Raw genomic sequence first — 23457 nt, 5'->3', positions numbered from 1 at the left:
ATTTGTGGTGGAAACAGTTTATGAAATGAAATTAATTCTTACTAAATATACACAAACTCATGTTGAAATGACTGCCGGCCATTTGTGAATCTATTTGGATGAAAGGCCAGTCTGGATGCAGTGTAACACATGATACAGGAGTGTCTCCGTTTGCCAGTGAGGAAGCTGACAGATGGACATATTTGTAAGAGATAAATCAATAGTTGTGTACTAATTGTAGTAATTTATTTTTAAAATTATAGATCTGGAACCATATTACAATACCCTGTTTACTAAGGAAAAGTCATCAGCACTTCATTATTTAGATGATCGTAGAATCATAGATACTTTGCTATTGTCTTAATATACCCAATCTTACACAAATAGCTGTGCTTCAGCCTCTTCAGTTGTTTATTTAACCACAGAGAATTTCATTCCTCTTCCTTGCTTTCCAGTATTTGCAAAAATTGGAACGTGTTTTAAAACTAGATACAATACAGAAGCACTGTTTTCACTTTGATCAGCGGAGGAACCACTAGTTAGCAGCGTCCTTAGATATTTGTATTAAAGGCTGAGTTATACATTTTTCTGCCAGTAGGTTTTTTTTCAGACATGCAACCAAAAGAGAGTAAAACAGGCGCCCAGGGAGTGGTGAGATGGGGACAGGCGATGACAGAAACATTGGTGTGATGGAAGGGTGTGAAGTGTTACATCAAAGAAAGTGCTAGTGCCAAAATACATTGCTCTGTCAAAACCTGTATGAAGATGTATGGGAATCAGGGTGTGACTGTCCTTACCTGGTGCACTGCAGTGTCAAAAGATATGGAAATGCTTGAGATTGTTAAGGAAGGGCCTAAATATCTGGTGTGCTGCTCTGCACAGGGCTAATTCAAGATCTGGCCCTTTTCCTAGTGAAAGTAAAGTGTTACATCATGAGCATTACAGAACTGATCTCGTAGAGAATCAGTGCTTCTGGTCCTAAACATAGCTTGGCAATAATTGTACTTGGTTCAGTGAAACATTATAACAGATATTGCCAAAATATAAAAATGAGGAATCTCATAAGTATGTCAGAGGAAAGCTAAGTCTGCTCAGACCAAAGCTTCCCATGGCATCTAAGTTTTCTTCCCAGTGCTTTCTTCCCAACAGCATCAGGAGGCAAATAATGATGTGGTGGGTTGTGATGGAGTGTGATGCAGATGGTGATGTCAAGGCGAAGCGGAGTTTCAGAAGTTTTCATCCCATTAGAAACCCTGGCTCATCACAGGTGGTAAGCATCCAAACTTGCATCGCATTTCCGCACCTCAGCATACACATACATTCTTTGTATGGAGCTTTTTGCAAAGCCTTCAAGACTCAGAGGATTTAGGGCTTCACATTATGGTTTTAGTGCAGGTTATAGGAGAAAATAAAAACAAGGGGCTGACTAGAAGGAACTGGTTGTTCCTACCAGCTATTTTGATTGAGGAAGAACACTAACTTCCAATAAAAAGCTCCTACAGTGAATATAATGCAATTGATTTATCACTTATTTTTTACTTAGGTCAAATAAAACCGTATTTGGAGTTTGTTAGCTAGGTGCAACTGTTGCAGAGCTGAGCATGCTGAATAATGAGTAGGTGGATAAACTTCTGATAAAACAGGTCTCATTCCGAACTCAACCCTGTAAAACAAAGAGAGAAATGAGAAGTCACACTAGATGGGGTTGCCAAGAATCCAGTGTGGTCTAATAATAGACAGGCCATATTCTCTGCATTCACTTTAATGTAATGCTCTCTTCTGTGGTTTTATAGCAATCCTGCAAGATTCAGTGAAAGCATGGAGGGGTCACTCTAAACAACAGCAGCTACTGCCAGTCCTCCTCCTCTGTAATATGCTGGGCAGCTACTGATGGAGGGTTGATGCCTCTTTCAGATACTTCAGCCCACACAGTCAAAATTGTAGCAGTACTTTCATTTTAAAAAATAAAGTAGTTGTATAACTTTCTGGAAGGAATGTAGAAAAGTTGGACTACTCCTCCTAAGGCACTTGTGTGTTCATTCTCAGGCTTGCAAGTCTTCCCTTGGTTCGCTCCAGAATCAGGAGCTGAAAGCTCAGTCCGTGTGAGACCGCACTGAAAGCCAACACAGCTATGCTGCTTTTGGGTCCCGAGCTAGGGTCTCTGCACGGGGCTGTAGGGACACACCAGCAGGCTCAGAACAAGCATGGGATCTCTTCACATTCACTGCATGGTGCAGATACCCCCATGGTCCACCACAAACAACCTTCCTGAAACTTATGTTTGGTAGCTGATGAACAGCAAACACAGTTCCCACTCCCCACACCCTTGGAAGCCCTCATAAGCAGAAGCGATCTCTCCTTGTGAGTCCAAACCCAGCAGCCTATTTCTCTGATGGCTCCTCTTTCCTATTCTGATACTATGTGTTCCTGTGATTTGTGTGAAATTGAAAAGCTTTAAAAACAGGAAAGAAAGTCACAGCATGGAAATTCCATTGTTTTGCTCTTCTGAAGCCCTGTGACTTTGTAAGCTTTTCTTCTGGTAAATGTAATATGTTGTTATATTCAGAACAGAATTGCAAATAGAAAGTCCACCTTCTTGCCCTCCTCCATACTTTTCCTAGTCCTATGATTTACTGGGATCAATATACCTCAGTAGAGTGGAAAAACTTCAGAGCTACTTTAGAAAAATGAGGCTTTACCACACACTTCTGTCAGATGCAAATACGGCATATAGGCCAGCAATACATGGAGCTTTCACAGAAGATGTTATATCGTTAATGTATACCACTGCGCCCCAGGCAGTCAGCCTCTGTGGAAATTGAAACTCAAAATTGACATCGTCTGAGATACTTAAATTCAGCAATAGAAGTTGTAAATACCTTGCCATCACATAATATGCAAAAATTTCAAGGGCAGCTAAAGAAACTTTTAAACCATATCCTTGTGGACTTCTTTCCCTGTCATCTCATGCCTTCACCCAGCTCACTGCCTGCGTTAGTGATGTCAGTATGGAGAACCTGTATATCCCAAATGAAAAATCAAAGTGGAATTCCAATAACCGTGCTTCAAATTCCACAGAAAGTACTTCAAAATCAACTTCAAAGCTGCAAGACCGAGACCAGGAAAGTAAATGGGAGAAGTAACATTAATCTTGTGACAGCTATAGATATGATGGGAAGATAAACAGTTTTCTCCAGACCTTGTTGAGTAAGGCAATCAGAAGAAATGGTTCGCTTCTCCTTTTTTTTTTCTGCCGGTAGCTGTAATTTACACATTGTGAATTTGTATATTGTAGGTATATATTAAGTTAGAAAATGACAAGCATCGTGATGTTCTCAGATGTGCAACTACTGCCCACAGCATGTAGATGGAATTAAAAGTCCCTGCCTTCACCCTGTGATCCTGCTTTGCCATGCAAGATATTTGGGGCCATGCTGCGTACATAGTCTGGCATATCCCTAGTGAGTAGGAGCCAAACTTGCTGTTCAGCCCCATTTGCAGAAATTGCTTGACTCGAGAGTGCACAAAACAGGACAGATTTTGTTTTCCGTGATAATGCTAGCTGCAGAGAGCTCCTGTGGCTCAGCGCAGCTACAGTTCCGCTTCCAAAGCTGGTCATTTGGGAGCAAATATATGCCCTCCAGCCTCAGCTGGCATTTTGTGCCCCTTTTACTCTCTCAGTTCTGTCGTAGTGAATGATATTCAGTTAGTTAAATGTATTGCTTCTGCTCTGCAAAGCTGCCAGCAAAATCTTTGTAATGAGATTAGATAATGTACAGCCTTTTCTCTAAGAAATGCTCTCTAGCTTTGGGGGGTTTCTACTTAGTTTTGCTAATCTGGCTGCTGATACTGAACGTGCAGACCCTTCTCAGCAGAGAGAGTCCAGATTGCTTCTAAACTATGGCCCTGATTTTACAGAGTTCTCCTCTTCTTCAGCGCTCAGGGCTCGATCCCCGTGTTACCGGTGCGGGTTGCTGGGAACTTTGCCTGAGGACTGATCGCAGGGATTGAAACCGCATTTGGAATGTGGCAGCTGTTTACAAGCGCAAAGCAACACCAATGCACAAGCCCTGTTATGCATCAAAAACTGCAGACAGTTAGTTCTAAGAGAGGCAGAATGAGGCTTAAATCAGTTATTAAAGTGTAATACCTGCCCTGCTCCCTCATCACTGTTTCCAGAATGGGAGCAATTATTCCTCAACTATTTCAAGAAACAAATTCATTCTTTTTCCTTTGGTGGGTCATAGGTAAAAACAACTCTGAGGTTTATTCTTGCATAATGTGAAAAAATCAAGCCTTTCATTTCTTAAGATGACAGTTTTACCAGTGTTAAGACCGCATTGCTGTATTTGCCTTTATGCTCCCCCTGTGAGGGCAGCTTTTGGCTTCACTTTCCCAGTCACTGAGCAAAGCTCCAGCCATAGTCAGTGGGAACGAGGGGTGACTCTGGCAAGTCAAGTCACACTAGCAATTAGCAACTCCTGTAATGGATGCTTCCATTTTAAAGGCTGCTCTAACGGTGTCACAAAGCTGTAAATATCATTCCAGGGATCATGGAAGAGCTCAAGTCTGAAGCTTTAACTCTTTATCAGACTTAAACAGTTTAACATGAAAAAATGAATAGTGTGGGCCTTGAGACAGCTTCCATTTTCCAGTAGTAGGTTACTGATTATTCAAGACTATGCAGCCAGGCATTGAAATCCTTCTTATGAAGCACTTACCATCAGCTACTGTTCACGTAGCGTAGGATTTCCTCGATATACAAAACCATAGTGTTTAGTTGGAATCAAGGCTAGAGAGCTATATAGAGTCTCTGAAAACCTCTAGAATTTAATAGAGGTTAATTCCCTTTCTACAGAGGATCTTAAAAAAAAAATCTTAGAAGAAATTCTATAGCAAGGACATGAATATTACAAAATTCTAAAAGACTGTACAAAAAGCTTGTGGAACGATTATCACTGCCTAATATTTTCTATATGATAGTATGTAAGTGTCAGTACATTCAATGGATAAGTCATTCTGGTGCTCTGTATTCCTTAATGGAATGAATGACTTTGTTCACAAAGCTTAACCAGCATGAGCTTCAATTGCCCTTCTGATGTGTAAGAGTGATGATACTGAGCTGAAATAGCAGAATTGTCGTATGTTTGAAAAGTGCTGAGCATCACTATTCTTTACTAATTACCCTGTAATTTTTTTTCATTGAAATTGAGATTCCTTTAAGAGATACTAGAAAAATCTTTTTGCTCATAGAAGTGCATTCATAAATATTTGAACATTTATGTAACCATTGGATATTTTAGCAACTTTTACATTAGTATAACAGAAATGAGTAAATGGGTTTGCACACCAAAATACAAGATCCTGAACCTGATGAATACGAGCAGGACATCTGTCATTATCGTATCTTCTCATTTCTGTTCAGTCTTAAAGTTCTGAGACGTTTTAAACCTCAGGGTGTTTAATTAAGGGCAAACCACACAGACTTCTACCTAGAAAATGGACTGATGCCTTACAAATTTGCAGTGTTCATAAACTTGACAGGATTGCCATATTAAAAGCTTCTCTTTTTGTCCTTCAGAACTGTCCTTCAGAGACCTGTTGGTATGGGCTGATGTCTCCAGAGGTGAAAAAACACTAGGAGAATAAGCAAGCTTAGACTAGACTCACAGAGTCACCATCACTCGTGGATTTGCAGGTCTTATAGTTGTTCTTTCCGCTCCTGTGTACAACAGATTTGAAACAGAACAGACAATGTTTGGAGTTCACCATCTTTTGAAAGGCAGTCTTAGCTTATATTTGACACAAAATTTGTCTTTCATAAACTTTCTGCCTCTGCCAGTAATTGAATTAAGATTTTGAAGGAATCTGTAGTGGAATTTAACCCAGCAAAACAGGGATATTCTTACAGAAGTGCCAACAGCCCCTTCATGGCTGCAGAGCCCGAGGCAGTACATTGTCATATACTTCATGGTGACTTCAAGCAGCTCATGCTCCCTTCATGCAGCTCTGCAATACAGAGGTCATGGTGGTATCAAGACCTTAATCTGAAAGGACTAAGTAAAGGAAGACACAGAGGTTTTGCATTTGACTGGTAGCGGTACTAGAAATCTCCTTAATATTCACCACAGCTACTCTCTTCATTACCAGGTGGAAAGGTACATGCACTCCCCAGATCACAAAGTCACATAGTGCCATAGGTAGTGATTCAGGAGTGACTCTCTCTTGATTTCCAGGCAGTAGTTTTCTCTGTCAGCTCAATAAAATGTGATTTGTTGCAGAGAGAATCTATCCAAGTCATTTGGAAAGGCAGTGGCCTTTGTTACAAAGGGGCACAAAAATATAATGCCAGAAAACAGAAAGACAAAGAAGAAACCTCTAGGGAATTGTGCGTAGCCCTGCTTTTTGCTGTCTAGTTTCTTTATTTTAGTTTTAATCTGGAGAGAGAAGTTAGGAAAATAGAAAAAAAAGGGGGAAAGTAGCTGAATGCAGCTTAATAATGAAAGAAACCGCTGAAATAGCATCAGAAAGCTCTTTAAAATGCAAAACTCCTTGCTGATCTGCTACACAGGATGGGAAAAAGACAATCACTTAAAGGTGGTGGCGAAGCAGGCTTTCCCTTCATCCTCCCTCACTTCTGATTCCAAAGATAAAAAGCACTTTCAGAGGGAAAATGCTTTCATAGTAAAAGCATAAATACTACAGGAGATGAGAGACAGATCACTGTTCACAGAGTCGTCAGCCTCTGTTAGAAACTTCCTCAGACTTCTGTGGGCAGGACTCACAGATGAGAGCCGGTCATTGTGCTCCTCGGTGACCTTCTAGAAGCATTGCAAACCCTGGAGGGATACAGAAATACTTTCATCTATCAAGAATTCTTAAACAAACATACTCTTTTAATTAGAAAGAATTTGAGTTCTAATATGATCCAGTTTAATTTATTACTCTTTTTAATCTCCCTTCCATCTTTCCTCCATGATTCCATGCAACAGTTTTAGGTTGTCCTTACCAGTCTTGTGTTTCCATCTCTCTTAGCCGCATATGGGAACAGATCAAAACAGTTTTACCAAGTCTGCTTTGAATAACTCCAAAACCAAGTTGACTGTGATGTTATTTCCATCTGCGTTAAGCTGAGCTAAGGGGGTCTGTTGTTGTACCGCATAACCCCTACCCTTTTTTTAGCAAATCAGACCTTACATGTGGCTTGCTGATGTTGTAAACTGTAGCAGAATCAGTACCTCTGGATTTGTTCTCAGAGGCTGAGAAATCCTTTTTATTTATTTTTTAAGTGACACTGTGTGAGACAGGGGCAAGGGAAGCAAACCCACTTGCTCTCGTTCTGCTTAGCCTGCTGTAGCTAAGCTTAGCTGCGGTGTGTTGCCTACAGAAGCTGTAGGCTATCAAACGTTTCTTGAGGAGTATCCTTAATCCTGTACATATGGAGAGCACACACACATCATGAATTAGACACCAAGATACTGTGCCCTTCTCCCTTTCATCTCCTGTACAGCACTAGTTGGGGACTGTTGCCTTTCTTTGTCAAAAGCAATCAATGTTGCTTCAGAAATGGCTACCTGAAAGCACAATGGTTCGGATGCATACAGTAATACAATACAATATAAGCTTCGCTCCTCCTGTACTCTCTGTGTGCTTCCTCTATCAGAAATACGGGAAGAGAAGAAAGAGCATGTGTAAGGACATTAGCAATGCTTGTACTTGGTGAAAAGAGTAATGTTGTTCTCAATGCAGCTCCTAAAGATCTGCCACTATTGCTGATGCACGTCCACTAATAAATATTGTCCTGTAGCAATTTTAAAGGCTGCGTAGTAGCTACAGCAGCCACCTCCTTAGGATGCTGTATGTATTTGTTTAGCCATTTGTTTGTCGCATATCCATGAAGGCATATAGCGGCTTTACAAATACAGATGGAGACTGGATCTCAGCCCAGAACCATTTAGGAATTGCAGTTTTGCTGCTATTGTTACTGTGTCTTTTCCCTGACAGTCGCATTTGTTCTGTTACTGACAATGTTGGGCTTTAGATAATATTAAATCGTACATCTAGACCAGACCTGGTCAGCCTGAAGCTGAGTATGTTATCAGAAATCTTTTATCAGCATGTGCATATGGTTTACTATGTGCATAAACGAGCAGCTTGCACAACTAACTTAGTTCATTAATTGTCTTTGAGATCAGCTCCACAGAAATTACTAGGATGGAATCAGTTTCGGGATGGCTGCTGCTCCAAGTAGAATTAAACTAGATCCTCTTGACAAGCCTCCCAAAAGCTGCTTCTTGAAGGAAGAGAAGGCTAAAGAATGAAGAGCCATATCTGAAACTGCTTTATCAAATGTTCCACACATGAGTCTTGTGCCCCAGGCACGCTCACTGCTTCCCATTTGCCTCAAGAAGTTGTTCCATGCTCCAGGTGCAGTGCAGCTCTCTGACCAAGGCTCCCTGTTTACACCAGCAGGGGAAAATGGACAGAAAGAGTTGAAATGACTTTCCTAAGGTTACCGAGAAAGACAGAAATTAGATTCCGTGTAAGCCAGGACTTCTTTGTACCTGGAACTTCATTGAGGATGTTGTGCCATAAGTAACATTCATACGTGGTATATTGTTTAGATGTGAATTCTTTTTAACTTCAGCCATCTAAGCATTAGGTATCTGGTCTAAGATACGTCACAGGGTCTCCATCTCTGGTGGAGAGCTATGGGCAGCTGCAGGGAGAGGGGTAGTAATACTTCCAAACATTGAGAGAGGAGGGTGACCCACTGGCCATTCCTGTTTCCATTCAAATGAGTCAGCAGCGAGACACCGGGCTTGCGTTAGACATCAGCAGCTCAAATACGGGAGCTGAACGCCCCCAGTATGTCCTAGCGGCCGTGTACTGCTCTAGGCAGAAATGCCTCTGTGATCAGGAGGTCGAGGCTGGAACTCCTGACGTGCAGCTCCTGCTCGCCTATGCGGTTGGAGTTCTTTCTGTAAGAAACATTTTCATAATGCTTCCTCTCCCAGGGTGAAGTTGATGCAATGGCACCACGGAAAGCCTGTCTAGGAAAGAGTTTTGAATCACTGTGTGGTATTATATATTATATTATGCAGATTAGATCAAATAGTCATTCTGAAACAGCCTAGTGTGAACTAAACCCCTTTCTGTATTGCCATGCAAGTTAATACATGTAAAAATAGGGCATGCCATTCATAGCAATAAAATGAAGACATTTCTGCCACCTTCAGACTTTTAAACCTGTCTTAGATGGTCTGAGAGAGAAGACTAAACAGACAGATGGGTCAGGTATTGTAGTACGTAGCACTGTTTTCAGTCAACACAGCCCAGTTACAGCATAACCCTCTTAGGGAATGAGTCATAGAAATGTTTGTATTATGTTCTCTGAAGTTTCCTTTTGCAATGTCACCATCAAATATTTTACCAGAATGCGAGCAGTGCCTAAACCTGACAGAGGATACAAACGGGATGTGTATGTCACACTGGGAACAGTTTAGCTCCTATATCTGTGGCCACAGAGGACACCCATCTGTTTGATTAGCCTGGGGACATAAGCATTTCCAGCTGATAATCTTCATTTGAATAAAATGGTATTGGGAATGGGAGTGGGGATAAAAGGGAGCAGAGGATAATATAAATTTATGTTCAGGTGGGGAGACACATTGCCACCACTAACGGTACTCGTTATGGGTGATGAAATAGAATTCTGACTGGATGGGAGCAAGAGCAGGAATTGAAGAGATCTGCTGGGTTTACTGTTAATTTCTGCAGACATACCAGCTCATTTAGGAATGTAACAGCTCCCATCGCTAGCCACTTAATGTATGATTAATGTGCCACAGGATTTCCCCAGACATTTATGACACCTTTAGGAATAGATATGACAATGACTTTATCACATGGAGTCACTTCATACTATCTGCATCCCTCTTAATGATTTATATATTCAGGAGTGATTTTATCACTAGTACTCAGTAACGTAATAAATGAGAAAACTCAATGGTCTGTAAATTACAACATTGATTAAAGAAGTGATTACTGATATAACTCTTACATGACTATGATAATGCTTGCTTATATTTTAGGACAGCATTTACATGTTAATGATAAATCTACTGCAGTGTTTAGAAATACTTTACAGCTTTAATCAAAATGTAAACATTTATAAACAGATAATGTTTATTGTGGAGGAAATGAGTAAACTTTTGTTACTCTTCAGTGGATGAAATCCACTCCAGAGCCAACTTTGTCTTGAAGACTGAAAGCAGCATCACCCCCTGATGAACGTACTCATCAAGGTAGAGCTTTGATTTGCTGCTTGCCTCCACTGAGACATGTTTTGGTTTGTTCAGTTCTTCTTGACCAAGCTGTGAAGGACCCTTGCTCATTATAAATTCCAGAGAACTGTGATCAGCTAGTGGCTCACTGTATAACAAACCAAAAATCAACCACCAGCTTCATAAACAGTATCCAGTCTTTAGGCATCTCCAGCATAATTATGCCTCCTGAGCCAATGGAGAATTTTTGTGTTCAGCTGCTCCCATTGTAAAAGGCTATCATTAACATCCATAAAGAGAAGGGAGCCTTTTCTGTTTGTTTTTGGTTTTGAGATGCCAGGGTTACACTTTGAGCTCATTTTGTCACAGTGATTACCTTTTCTTTTTTCTCTCTCTCTTCTTTCCCCTTAGGTTTCTGACAGATGTGACTATGTTTTTGTCAATGGCAAAGAAATGAAAGGCAAGGTGAATGCGCTTGTGAACTTCACCTATCAGTATCTGAGCGCTCCTCTGCAAATCACAGTCTGGGTTCCACGCTTGCCTCTTCAGATTGACATTTCAGACACAGAACTGAGCCAAATAAAAGGCTGGCGAGTCCCTGTTGTTTCCAACAAAAGGTGGGTCTGAGTTGCTAAATTTCTTGGGTGGTTTTTTAAAATGAATGGAGTTGATTTTAACTCTCAGCAAGAACAGCTGTAGCACCTGCACCCAAAAGGCAGCATCTTTCCCTGAGGAACAGCAGCACTGGAATCCCCAGCTTTGCACCAGATATCTGCAGATAATAATAAAGCTTTTAAAATTTGTGGGAGTTTTGCTTCTGTGCGCGCATCTCTCCTGTGCAACAGAGTACAGTGCGGTGCTCTAGTAAGGATTACTTATAACGTTGTTGTTGTTCAGACATACCACCTTAGATGAAAAAGTGGTATGGTTCATCTGTGTGGCTCTTCATCGTGCTAGGTAGCCATGAATCAGCCATGGTCCAACAAAACAGGAGGGAGGGCTGCTGTTTAATGGGGTACTCTCCATTAGCACTCTAAGGCTAGTTTTCACTAATGTTCTTGAAAACATTTCTTTATGTTGCATTTTCTTATGAAAAAAGACCCACCAGAGACAGTGATGATGAGGATGAAGATGAGCGGAAAGGAAGAGGATGCACTCTGCAGTACCAGCATGCCACGGTGCGAGTCCTCACACAATTCGTAGCTGAGGACTCTAGCCCCTGGGGCCAGCTGAGCTACCTGCTGGGCTCGGATTGGCAGTTCGACATTACAGACCTGGTGATGGAGTTTATGAAACTGGAAGATCCTCACATTGCCAAGCTTCAGGAAGGCAGGATTTTGATCGGACGGGAAGTAGGAATGACAACAATGCAGGTACTGTGCTCTAGACTGCAACATTCTGTCATTCCCATAGAGAAGCTGTGTGGGGGCATAAATCCAATACAGTTTTTCTGCTATTTGGAAACAGGAAAATTTCCCATTACATTCCTGTGACCTTCTAGAGTGTCACACACATTAACGCACCAACAGGGATCCAAGCTAGAGGTGGTCCAAGGCATGCAGCATGGCCAGGAGCTGGAAGCCATAGAGCCTTCGGAGATGTTTAGGAGAGGCAGCATTTCCAGGCTCAGTGAGAAGTCAGAGCTTTTGCCCCACTGGATGCAGGTTACCACCAGTCAGCTATGGGCACCATTTTGACTTTTTGAGACAGAGATCTTTAGATTGTGCCAAGTTTCTTTTTACTTATTTAAACATTAATTCAGGAAGAAAAAATGCAACCAGGTTAATAACCCTGAAAGGCACAAGTGGCCAACAGCATATCCCAGTTCTGTCCCATCTTAACCCTTACTAAAGCCAATGCACAAAGAATGCGTATAGCTAATCTAGGCTGTAGAAATGAGATGGGGAAGGTGGATGAACTAGCTATCCATAGTTCCTTAAAGATAGGAGTATGGCCCTTAGTTGCACTAAGGGGAAGGATATCCTACTACCTTGATGTTCCGTCAGAAATAGAGAAGATAGAGAAATGAGAATTTCTAAGCAAAGAAGCAAAGGACAAATCCTAGATGTTGCTTGCCTCCCTTTGAAATGGTTGGGAAGTAAATCTGATGAGCTCATCCATACTGGGACACAGAATAACAGGAAAAATGTTTTAAGTTGACTCCTCTAGTGAAATGATGCAAATAACACAACTGAGATAGTATAGCTCTCAGTATTGGATGCAATGTTCTCAGCCATAACCTCTCTACTGTCTGTTTTTCCGACCCAGCTAATGAAATTAGACTGCCTTTTCAGTGTGCTCTGCCATTTCATTTCTATGCATAAAGCTTTGGAGACAAGAAAGGATGATGACCTTAAGAAAGGTTATTTTAATTGATCAGCCTTTTCCTAAGTTGATTCTTTTGTGTTTCTCCAAAGGTTTTGTCTCCTCTGTCTGACTCCATCCTGGCAGAGAAGACAGTGACTGTGCTAGATGACAAAGTGACCATAACAGACCTTGGAGTCCAGCTGGTGGCTGGGCTTTCACTCTTTCTTCAGCCAAGTTCAGCAAGTAGTCGGGCTATTGTGGCTACCACCATTGCCCAAGAGCTGCTTCATACTCCTAAGCAGGTAGCGTACCCTCCATTTTTACTATTGTTGCCTTTTGAGATGGGGCAGTGTTTTCTCAACATGAAGTACAGATGATAATTCATAACAAGTTTAGAAGTTAGACTTTAAAGTACAGGTGTAGTACATGTCCATGTCAATTGCTTTCCTCTAGAGGTACTGTGGAATTGTCTTCTCATCTCTTCCCTTCAAATATGGACTTAATTTGTAGTAAAAATTCTGACTACACTGAAGTTTATATTATTTAAATTTTAATACCCTTTCTTTAAATGATGCAACATCTGTTATTTTCGCAACACAGGCAGTCTTTGGACAGTGATCTTTGTTTGCTCTATGAGCATGCCCTTATTTTCCATGCCAGAGAGCACAAAGCTCTGTGTGTCACAACAATTTAGTATTTTGAAGAGCAATAAAATAGAGGCAGAAGATAGCCAAATACATTTCTTTTCCCTCCTGGAGTCACGGCAGACTGCCAGGCTCCTCTTTCCTTTTAATTTTTAGATGGATTTGGGGGGGGTTGTCATTCAGTTCATTAGGGTATCACTGTGCTGATCCAACTTAAATTAAGTCAGCAAATTTCCATCTCTGTAAAGGAAGTCTTTCAAGCAGCTTGTTTCAGGTCACAACCCACGTGGGAAAGAAGATTGGAGAGTACCACCAGATCGAGGCAAACAGTTGCTCTGGAACAGATTAAAAACAAGGGTCAGTAGCAGTGGAACAAGTTGTGTGTTCATTGCTCTTTCAGTCAGTTGATTCGAAGAGCGGGACTGGGGACCATGCAATTAACTCTGTCCACAGCTGCTCCTATCACAGAAACTGCATTTCATCTCACGTAGATAGGGAGAGATCTCAAGTCAAGTTTTATGGCCCATTTTCATTATTATTGCTACCTAATTTTCTGGAACATAAAAATAATTGAGATTGTTTTATAACTTAGTGACAGGAAAATGTCCAAACTAGAAGGACTTGCTGCCCATCTGTTCCATTTATTGCATCCTGTAAACATAAGAATCTTATGTAATTAACCCATTTATACCCTTCTCCAGGGCTTAGAAACCATGTCTGACATATTGTCTTCAGACAAAGGCTGTAAAAGCAAAAGCTAAAGCATGCCTAACCCAATTCTCTTATGTAGGACAGAGCACCATTTGTCCTGCAGCATCACTGGAATAGTCATGGCTTTGATTGCAGATAAAAGAGCTTGTGAATCTGGAAAGGTTGCACAGATATATTGTCAGCTTCTCAGATTTATAGATATATATCCTGAGTACGCAAAGATATTTATCAACATCAGGTTATGGCATATTACAACAGGGCATTTCAGTAGTGCACAACATGACATCTCTTAGTGTATTATAACATGACGATGTGATATGATGTGTCATTATATATCACTACAATTGGCAAGTTATGAAATAATATAAAAGAGTAAAAATGTGTAAACGTGGTTTGTTTTGAAATTATTTTTCCCAGCATCTGTGTTATGGAATGATTTTGTTGAAGCTGATGTTCTTTTGTGAGACAATTTCCCTTTCCTCGGAGTGGCACATTTCTGATACGGAAGTGACTGGGCATATCAGGCTTTCATTCTGGGCAATCCCTTCTGCTTCTGGTACTCGTGAGCAGCGTGGGATGCTTCTGTCCCTCCTGTCCTCCTTCCTGGGCCTACCCACAGCACTACTGCATCATGCTCACCGAACACCGACTGTAAAAGAGGAGACAGGAGAAAATCAAGCACCTTTTTCTCAGTAAAAGAAGTTTAAAATCTGTTGTTTCTTCTCCAGACTCCATCTGGAAAAAAAACAGGACCTAGACTCTGTTAGAAGGCAGTGGAAAATCTTCTCTACACCAGGATCTGGAACGCCCAAGGAGATCTGGTTGCTTAGTAGCAATCCCAAGTTAGTCAGTTTTTCCCACTCCTATGCACGGCGTCTTCTGTCCCAGTTTTCTGCAAACATAGAGCAGCATGCCCTTGTGGAATCCCACTTCAGTCTCTGCCTCTCCTCTCAGCTCCTCCAGTCTGGAGCCTGCCCACCCCCGTTGCCTCTGCTTGTCTTCCCACCACCTCCTCTTCACTAGGAGCAAGAGCATTGTCCTGCCTGCTTCCCAGCTGAACGCTTTGCTGGGAGCATCACACCTCACTGTGAAGAGTCTGCGAGGGTCACAGTGCTCAAGCACTGTGAATGTTTGCGGTCCCGATCCTGGCCATGCCAGTCACTGTGGAACCTGAGCACAGTCCCTAGTTACTGGGACACTTTGGCAGTGCCTTCATGCCAGGGGCCTGAGCTAATTCCACATACTGTGCAATTCAACTCCTGCTTTACTGTAAGGCACTCATTTGTTCTCAGGCCTGAATCCTACCCAGCCTAGAGACAGGGCTGACCCAGGGAAGGGCTGTTAAAAGAGACCTTAGGGACCTGGCGTTTGCATCACCAAAAAAATAAGACAGGGATAGATTTCACACTAGAAAATACACTGAAGGAAATATTCTTAGCATAGGAGTGGCCTGTAGAGTCACGTCATCTTTTCCTTTTATTTGCAGTCTAGATGGAAGATACAACATTTAAGACACTTGCCCTTAGAAGAATCAATGCAAATGTAGGAATGCTTGTGGCTAAATTTTGCAAGAAATGATTCATGATTTGGAGTAGTATCAGCTGAGATCCTTACTGAGCTCGAATTTCAGCAGGGAAGTGCTGAGCATTTTCTGGAAATCAGGCCCTTTTGAAGGAGGGTTTTTTTCAAGGGGGCAGCCCAGAACTCATCATATACTTGAACGTTGCAAGGACTTCATTATCTAAGTGTGTCTTTTCCTCTCAAACAAATTTATAAAAAGGCCCAAATAACTCATGCAAACTTTACTGATGCAACGGAAAAACAAAGTAACAGTTAAGATAGCTGAAGGTTTTATTTTTCTCAGGAATGATTGTGTGTGTCTCGGCATTGTTATACGGAAAACAACAGTCAATGTGTTCTTAGTCAAATGTTTTCCTTGGCTCCACTTTAGCACCTTCAATAGCCAAGCTTCAACATAGATTAGGAAATGTCCTTGGGTAATTGGTACTCTGGCAGGCACAATATTGTCCCTAGCAGATTAAACAGTACGTCTGTATAGTGCAATGGAAGGCATAAAGCCTTGTACAGATTGTGCCATTACAGATCTTTCAATATCATAGGAATTAATTTAGTATTTTTGTTTTGACTTTCTTTCTATGAATATCATTACTAGATTAGTTCCTTGATTATAATGACCGCACCATGTCTGCATAAGTAGCACAAAGCAGCCAAAACACCAAGTCCTGAAAAGTTGGCAGTTTCTCCAAATACTTAGCAATCTAAAGAGGATATGCTAATTTTTTTTATCTTGGATGCCTTAAGTTTGGTACCTTTATCTGTATTTGGGCAACTAATTACCTGAGGTGACCTTGAGGGATACCGAGCCCATACTTCCTTTTTTTTTAAATCATTGGGGAGCTCATTGGCACTGAAAAGCAGATCGGTGATTTAGATGCCTAAAATTAAATGCAGGTTGACCAGCTTTTAAATAGCAAAGTTGAAATACCTTCTGAAAATTTGGAAACTGTAGCTGTGAGGAGTCTGTTTTTAGTGGCCATCTGCTCAGGTAGGAAAGCTGTTCCATTTGGCTTGTTGACGGTTGTTAAAATCAACACTGCCATCTTAAAGGCTTCTCCAAATGTAAATAAAAGAAAACCTACAGTGTTTAAGTGTTTTCTGATCTGAGTGAGCTTCAAGGACTCTTAAATTTCAGCTGGCTCTGCAGGGAAACTCACAGTCACATCATAGCTTTTACATCACCGTAGGGTATTGCATGTGCTCTAATGAACAGAAACGGGAGGGTGGATAAAATAAAAGCAAGAAAAAAGCAAGCCTTTAATAAATAGCTGTGTGTATTAATATTTCTCTCAGTGCTACTGGAAAACTGCAGACATTTTCTTAGGGAAAAAAGGGCAATGTTAGCACTTTCTAAAGGCCAAGTTCTTCTCTTCCACATGTGTAGCTCCTTTTGACACCAGTGACAAGATCCAGCCCTGTGAGGTCGTCTATAACCTCAGGGAGTGTCCTCCAAGATGTCAGCTCTCACTCTGGTAGGAGGTGAGGGTGCTCAGCACCACCTGAATCAGGGTGACAAGCTGAAGTTGCTTGCATGTCCCTGCCTTTTGGATTGACACCGTACTGTCCTGGTTTAACTTATGTCCTTCACACAAACTAGTTCCAGGAGTTCACTGACATCTCACAGTTAAATAACAGATATTAGGAGTATTTTTATGGTGTGGATTCACTACCCCATCCTGGCGGTATAAATTACACTTAAATTATATTTATGTCTTCTTTACACTTACAGAGCAATGTAATGGCTCACAAGTATGACAAAGGAATTAAGCAGCATGGGAAAGGGAGAAGGATGTATTGTTAGATAAGAATCTGAACTCTTCCCTTGCGAATACAAGCAAATTCCCACTGGAAAGGAATGTCACGTTAGCAGATTGGACAAAACGGGGAGAAAGAAATACACAGTAGGGGAATGCATGGTTTGAATTAAGATCTGAGTCTTGGCTGCCTTTCATTTCCACGTCATAAAGATCAAGCCCAATTTTTACTAGACAAGCCACAAGCTTAAAAATAAATGCACATGTAATACTTTGATATTTCATGTGATAAAATTACTAGGGAAACCCATTTCAGCATTCAAGTCCCCAGACAGAACAATGAGAGCTGGGCTGATAGAAGATGCTGAGAACAGTATTCCTTTGCCTTTATTTGAGAGAGGGATGTATTTGTTTTCTGCAGAACCATCCAGCCATCCATTTCTTTCCTTTGGTGTCCTCCCTCACTTCAGGACTATTGCATCCGACCCCAGCAATTGAGGGCTTATTAACAAATACTTTTATTTGTGCTGTAGTGAGTGAAGACCATTAAAAGGGCTCTTTATTCTGGGCATGGAATAAAATCAAATGTACTGATCAGTCCTCACATCTGTGTTTCTAAGCAGCAGAATTCTCTAAAATGGAACCAGTCCTACACACTTTAGTTACGGTCTTTTTGCTTGAAGAATACAGGATAGGATGCCCTGGTAGCAAGCTGACCCCAGCTTTTTTGAGGAGGTACTGAAGGACACTTTGTAATCACTGACTGTGATGCTACAGATGGGCTCAGCGGAACAACCTGAGATAACCAGACTTTCAAATGCAGTATGATACTTTAGAGGGCAAAATAATCATCACTGCGGCTCCCAGATTTTCACAAGCAACTCGTGCGAGTCCCAGCACAGTGGGACTCATTAGATCTCTGTATGATGGGCTTTCTACTGAGCTTCCAAACCAGCTCTGCTTCCTGCAATCAGGTTACCTTTTGGAGTGTGAGCCTCCTTGTTTTATCTGGGTGGAACAAACATAGCCAGCAAACCGTAGTGTTGGTGGTGACTCATGCAGCAGGGTTTGAAGTATTCCAGGTCAGGCAATACAGAGCTGCTCAAGGACTATTGGTTTCCATTAGTGCCATGTTACTTCTGTACCCTGGTAATTTTCCCTTTGTTTTACCCACCTAAACATAACAAGGGAGATAAAACTACTAACAAAAAGCAAAATGCAGGTTTATCCAAGAAGATTTATTAAGTGGCATCTTTGGACTGATAAGCAGCGATGTAATTGAAGGTCAGAAAAGGTGGTGGGACTGCAGCAGATCAAGAAGAACTGGCCAACTTGCTGGTCTGGGGTGTAGTTATATCTGGAATGGAGGAAGAGAACAGCAAAAGCACAAGGGAAAATGTAGATAAAATGTGTCTTGATGCAGAAAGTTTTTCATGTGCTTAGGGAAAGCATGATATTTGATAATCAACAGTGGTTGTGGGAAGTGGTTTCTTCATCCCCCCTGGACTGGATTTTGCTGTCATTAATGTGGTCTAATGTACATTATCTGACTCACGTCACATCATCATAGTCACCATATAAATCATCGTGTTCTCTAAGAGAGACTGACACTAATGTGTAGTTGTGGTTCATTTGTTCTGAGAGTACAACCGAGTACGTGTGTGTGTGTGTGTGCGCGTGTGTGTGCATATGTGAAAGAGAGAGGAAAAGGGAGGCAAGAAAAACTGGAGAGCCAGATAATCCTTCAAACTATTTGTTTATGCTTGATAATTAATGAACACAAGCATTTGTCACCTCAGTGCTGAGGGCATCAGACTAGGGGCAGCAACTTTGCAGGTAAGAAGGCTCCAATCCATCTTCGTCTGCTGATAGTAATTGGAGGACCTTGTCAGAGATTCGGAGGGGATTTATTGATGCAGTACATAGGATTTGCAGAAACAGCTCTTTGAAGGACATGGTATTAAATCATTTCTTTCTTCCTTTTTTTTTTTTTTTTTTTTTAGCTTTTCAGAATTTATAATCATTTGGGAAATTCACTTCCTTCCCCTGCCTTCAGCAGTGAATGAGAGGAGATGATCTTTTGCCAAATAGAATATTTGGGCTGATACAGTGTACTTTGGCAGGATTTGAGATTCTGTCCTACTTTATCTCATTTGTTTTCTTTCCCTTTTAATTAATATTGTCTGTAGTATAGGCATGACAATGTTGTGTTGTGAAAAAAATTAGTTCTTGGAAGTAAAAAACCTCAATGCAGGTTGAAAATAATGGCTAAGCTATTGCACACCTCTGTTATCTATAGTAAATCACACGTGTGCCTGCAATTTTCAGCTGACTGCCATTTCATTTTTCTCTGTCTCTGCTTCATAAAACCGAATGCAGAATAGTGGAGAAATAGTGTAAAGAATAAAAGTTGATTTGAAGTTGCTTACAACTTTGTCAAATTCTAGCCATTTGGGCTGAATTTTTCCATGTTGGCTACCTCTTAACCTGAGGGTTGTTAAAGCAGAAAGGAGTCAAGATAAGAAAACCAAACAGGGATGTGGATATCTTGAAGAAGATGGGAAAGGAGAATATATGGCTCCTCATATGTGTTTCTCTCCATTGTCTGGATGGAGACCTCAGATCCCTCAGAGGTGCTGTTCTGCCACCAATAAAACCTACTTGCATAGTAAGGGCCATAATCAGACCTGGTGCTCTGCAACGCTAGGTATGTTGTGTTTGGCTGCAGAAAGGATTTAGTAATGTAAATCCTTTTGTAGAGATGTGGAACTATGGAAGTCCTCAGCAGAGCTGGGAGGAGGCACAGGCCATGTAATTTCCAACCTTAACTGTGCAAAAATCTGCACTTCTTTTCTCGTTCTGCTCTCCAAAAGAGTGCCACTGGCAGATGGTGTCAAGCCTGTCGTCTTATATGTTTGAAATGATGCTGGTGTTTTTGCCTTCTGTAGGCTGATGAAAAGTAAGCATACCTTACACACCTCCCCAGTGGTACACGAGGCTGTCCTCCTGTTTTAGGGATAAGGAAGGCAACAGGGTGTTGGATTGCCGGAGGAGATGCATCTTTTTCTCTCTACACATATCCATTAAAAAAAAATCCTTTACTTTCCCACAACTGGGTTTGCTCTACTATGGATTTCTATGATATAAATTTAAGCTGTGCCCTGCAGCTTTATGTTTCTCTCTGTTCAGCCATTTCAGGGTGGTTTCTGTAATGAAAGATCGGCTGTTTTAATTTCCTTACGCCGTTCACCCTTCCCAGCTTCTGAGCTACCCTGGCTCCGTTTCAGCTGTTTGAAGTGCATTTGAATTACCAAGAACTTTGCCTTCATTCCTGTTGTGCCACAACTTATTTTTCTTCTTTCAGTCCCTCAAGAACTTGCTGATAGCACTTTGGAAATCAAATATTCAGCATAGTCCAACCTTCTGCACAGCTAAATACCCCTTGCTGTGTTCATTGAAAAGCTTTAAATTTAACTAGAAGGGTAGCAATTCCCTTCGTTTATAACCATAGCGTAACAAATTGTAGCCAATTGAAAACCATATTAGGTTGTAAATTTGTATTATGACTGGACGTTAACAGGGTGGCAATGTTTTTCCCCGATGGTGATTTTCAGCCCAGTTCTTCTGATGTACCCAAGTGTAAAGTTATTAGGGCCATCTGCGGTTTAAGCCTGGGAAGAAAAGAACTTTGGTTTTGTGTGAAGTTGCACTCCGGCAATCTGCCTGCATGTCTGCTGGCTAAACAGGCAAGACATAGAGCAAATTAAAAAATAAAGAAATCTCCTGCAAAGAAAGCTACTGAGACGTGGAGAAGTAAATATCTATATCATCTGGATGGGATTTCAAATGGCAAAGAGCTGACCTCTAGCTTTGTGTGTGCTTCTAATGATGACTTCTAACAGTGCAACCTGCAGAGAACAAAGGCAGTTCAATTAAATCCAGGCTATTTGTATTTTTATTGTAGAGATCATACCAGAATCCCCATCCTTCTCTCCTTGACACAGAAATGCGGTGGACTTTTTAATTATTTCAAGGATAAACTGTGTTTTACTTAAAACAAACCTTTCTCCAGAAAAATGGCAATTGTTCCGTGAGTCTTTTTCTTTCAGGTGAATCTTCTGCTCCAACCGTTTCCAGGATATTGTGGTAGTTCCTTATTCCTGCTAAGATATTTATGCCTTGTTTAATTTGACAGCTGCCTGTGACACCTGTGCATGGGGAACATGAGGAAAATAAGTGTTCTGTCAAGTGCCTCTGGTAATTTTTCTGGTTTCTCTCTTTCAGGTTTTGTATGACAGGAATGACTCTTTATAAATCATGTAAAATGTAGCTTGTTAATGGGTACTTTGGTATTATAGACATCTCATATAAATTATTGTATATGTTGTTTTGCAAAACATTTGCAGGAAGGATAACAGTGGAACCTTTAGTGAAAAATGTGACCAATTTTCTGCCCCATCAGTTGAAGCTTGGTTCGCTTTAAATGCAGTGCAGAGCCATTGTCTTCCATTTCCTCCAGCTGCCGTTCAGAGCTGAGAGATTGATGAGCTGCAATGGGTTGAGCTGTTTTATTTAAGACCCTGTCTTTAACCATATCCCTCTCCTTTCAGGAAGCTGTAGTAAGCACCTGGATTCAGTTCAGTGACAGCTCTGTTACTCCGCTGGACATTTATGACTCTAAGGACTTCTCCCTTTCTGCCGTATCGTTAGATGAAGCTGTTGTCTCGATCCACCAGAACGCTGCCTTAAAATGGCCAGTTGTGGCAGCAGAAGGTGAAGGTCAGGGCACGTTAATTAAGGTGGACATGATGATTTCTGAAGCCTGCCAAAAGTCCAAGAGGAAAAGTGTCCTGGCTGTGGGGAATGGCAACATCAAAGTCAAGTTCGGCCAGAATGATGCAGACTCCGATACAGGTGGAGATTATGATGCTGATGAGATTGAAAACCACGCTAGCGACAGGCGGCACAAAGTGTCAGATCAGGAACGGTATGGCCAGGATGGACGATATTATGGTAGCTCTTCAGCAGAGAGAGAGGAAGGCGCCATCAGGAAGGTCAGCACCACAGCAAAATCTGTAATAAAGAATAAAGTAATTAAAAACAATAGGCTGGATGGTGGCAAAATCTCAGACGATAGCCAGCTGCAGAACATTCCTATAGACTTCACCAACTTCCCGGCTCAAGTAGACCTCCCAAAAGGCAATGCAGGCATGGAGGAAAATGACCTGGTGCAGACACCTAGGGGCCTTAGCGATTTGGAGATCGGGATGTATGCTCTGCTAGGGGTCTTCTGCCTGGCAATTCTAGTCTTCCTAATAAACTGTGCAACATTTGCACTGAAATACCGTCACAAGCAGGTTCTGGTGGAAGGACAGACCACCATGACCCATTCCCATGACTGGGTCTGGCTGGGAAATGAAGCAGAACTTCTGGAGAACACAGCAGATGCATCACCTCAGCAGGATGAGCACACAACTATTATCGACCGGGGGTCGGGTTGTGAGGAGAGCAATCAGCTCCTCAATGGCAGTGCTCAGAAGAACATTCAGAGCCAGGTTCACAGGTGTGCTGACTCAGGGGGCAAGCTCGGAAAGGAACAGAAATCTGAACCTTTACATTCGCCGACATCTAAACGGAAGCGGGTAAAATTCACGACATTCACTACCATCCCACCCGACGATGGTTGTCCTACTGTCAACTCCATCCTAAGTAGCAATGACGATGACATTAAGTGGGTGTGCCAGGATATGGACCTGGGGGACTCCAAAGAGATACGAAACTACATGGAGAAGTTTAAAGACAAAGTGTAGCTCCTTGCTGATTTTTTGGGTTTAACCACACCTTGATGCCTTCAGTTCTACAGTATATATTGGGACAGAAGAGGGGGAGGGGAGGAATCACCAGGAGAAATGATGAGGCAGTTTTTATAATCAGGGAAAGAAATTTGCCAAACTGTCCATGGTTTGTTTGGGTTTTTTTCACTTTGTTTTGTTTTTCCAGCAGTTACTCAGCTACTCATGGATTTAGGAAGTGGAATATCAATAGCAGAAAGGAACAAGGAAATGGTATGACCAGTGTGATGAACTGGGCAAGACGAGGTTGTGAAAATTTGTTTTATGGATCATACAAATAATAATGATAGTAATGTTTCAAAGTACCAAAAATATTTGTAAGAAAAGAGAGAATATAAGAGCATGA

General features: G+C 41.5%; 1 protein-coding gene across 1 annotated transcript in view; it reads left to right on the top strand.

Annotated features, from left to right (window-relative positions):
• Positions 1 to 23069, top strand: part of TMEM132C (transmembrane protein 132C) — a 165629-nt gene extending 142560 nt beyond the window's left edge. Inside the window, exons 6-9 of the mRNA XM_009880328.1 lie at positions 10677 to 10882; positions 11365 to 11638; positions 12683 to 12874; positions 21870 to 23069. Of these exons, the coding sequence (XP_009878630.1) occupies positions 10677 to 10882; positions 11365 to 11638; positions 12683 to 12874; positions 21870 to 23069 (1872 nt within the window). The remainder of the gene's footprint in view (positions 1 to 10676; positions 10883 to 11364; positions 11639 to 12682; positions 12875 to 21869) is intronic.
• Positions 23070 to 23457: the final 388 nt, after the last annotated feature.

The sequence above is a fragment of the Charadrius vociferus genome, unplaced genomic scaffold (assembly GCF_000708025.1).
Source record: "Charadrius vociferus isolate BGI_N301 unplaced genomic scaffold, ASM70802v2 scaffold332, whole genome shotgun sequence".
NCBI lineage: Eukaryota > Metazoa > Chordata > Aves > Charadriiformes > Charadriidae > Charadrius > Charadrius vociferus.
The sequence above is the reverse complement of the archived record's forward strand: the minus strand, read 5'-3'. Positions and strand labels throughout refer to the sequence as shown.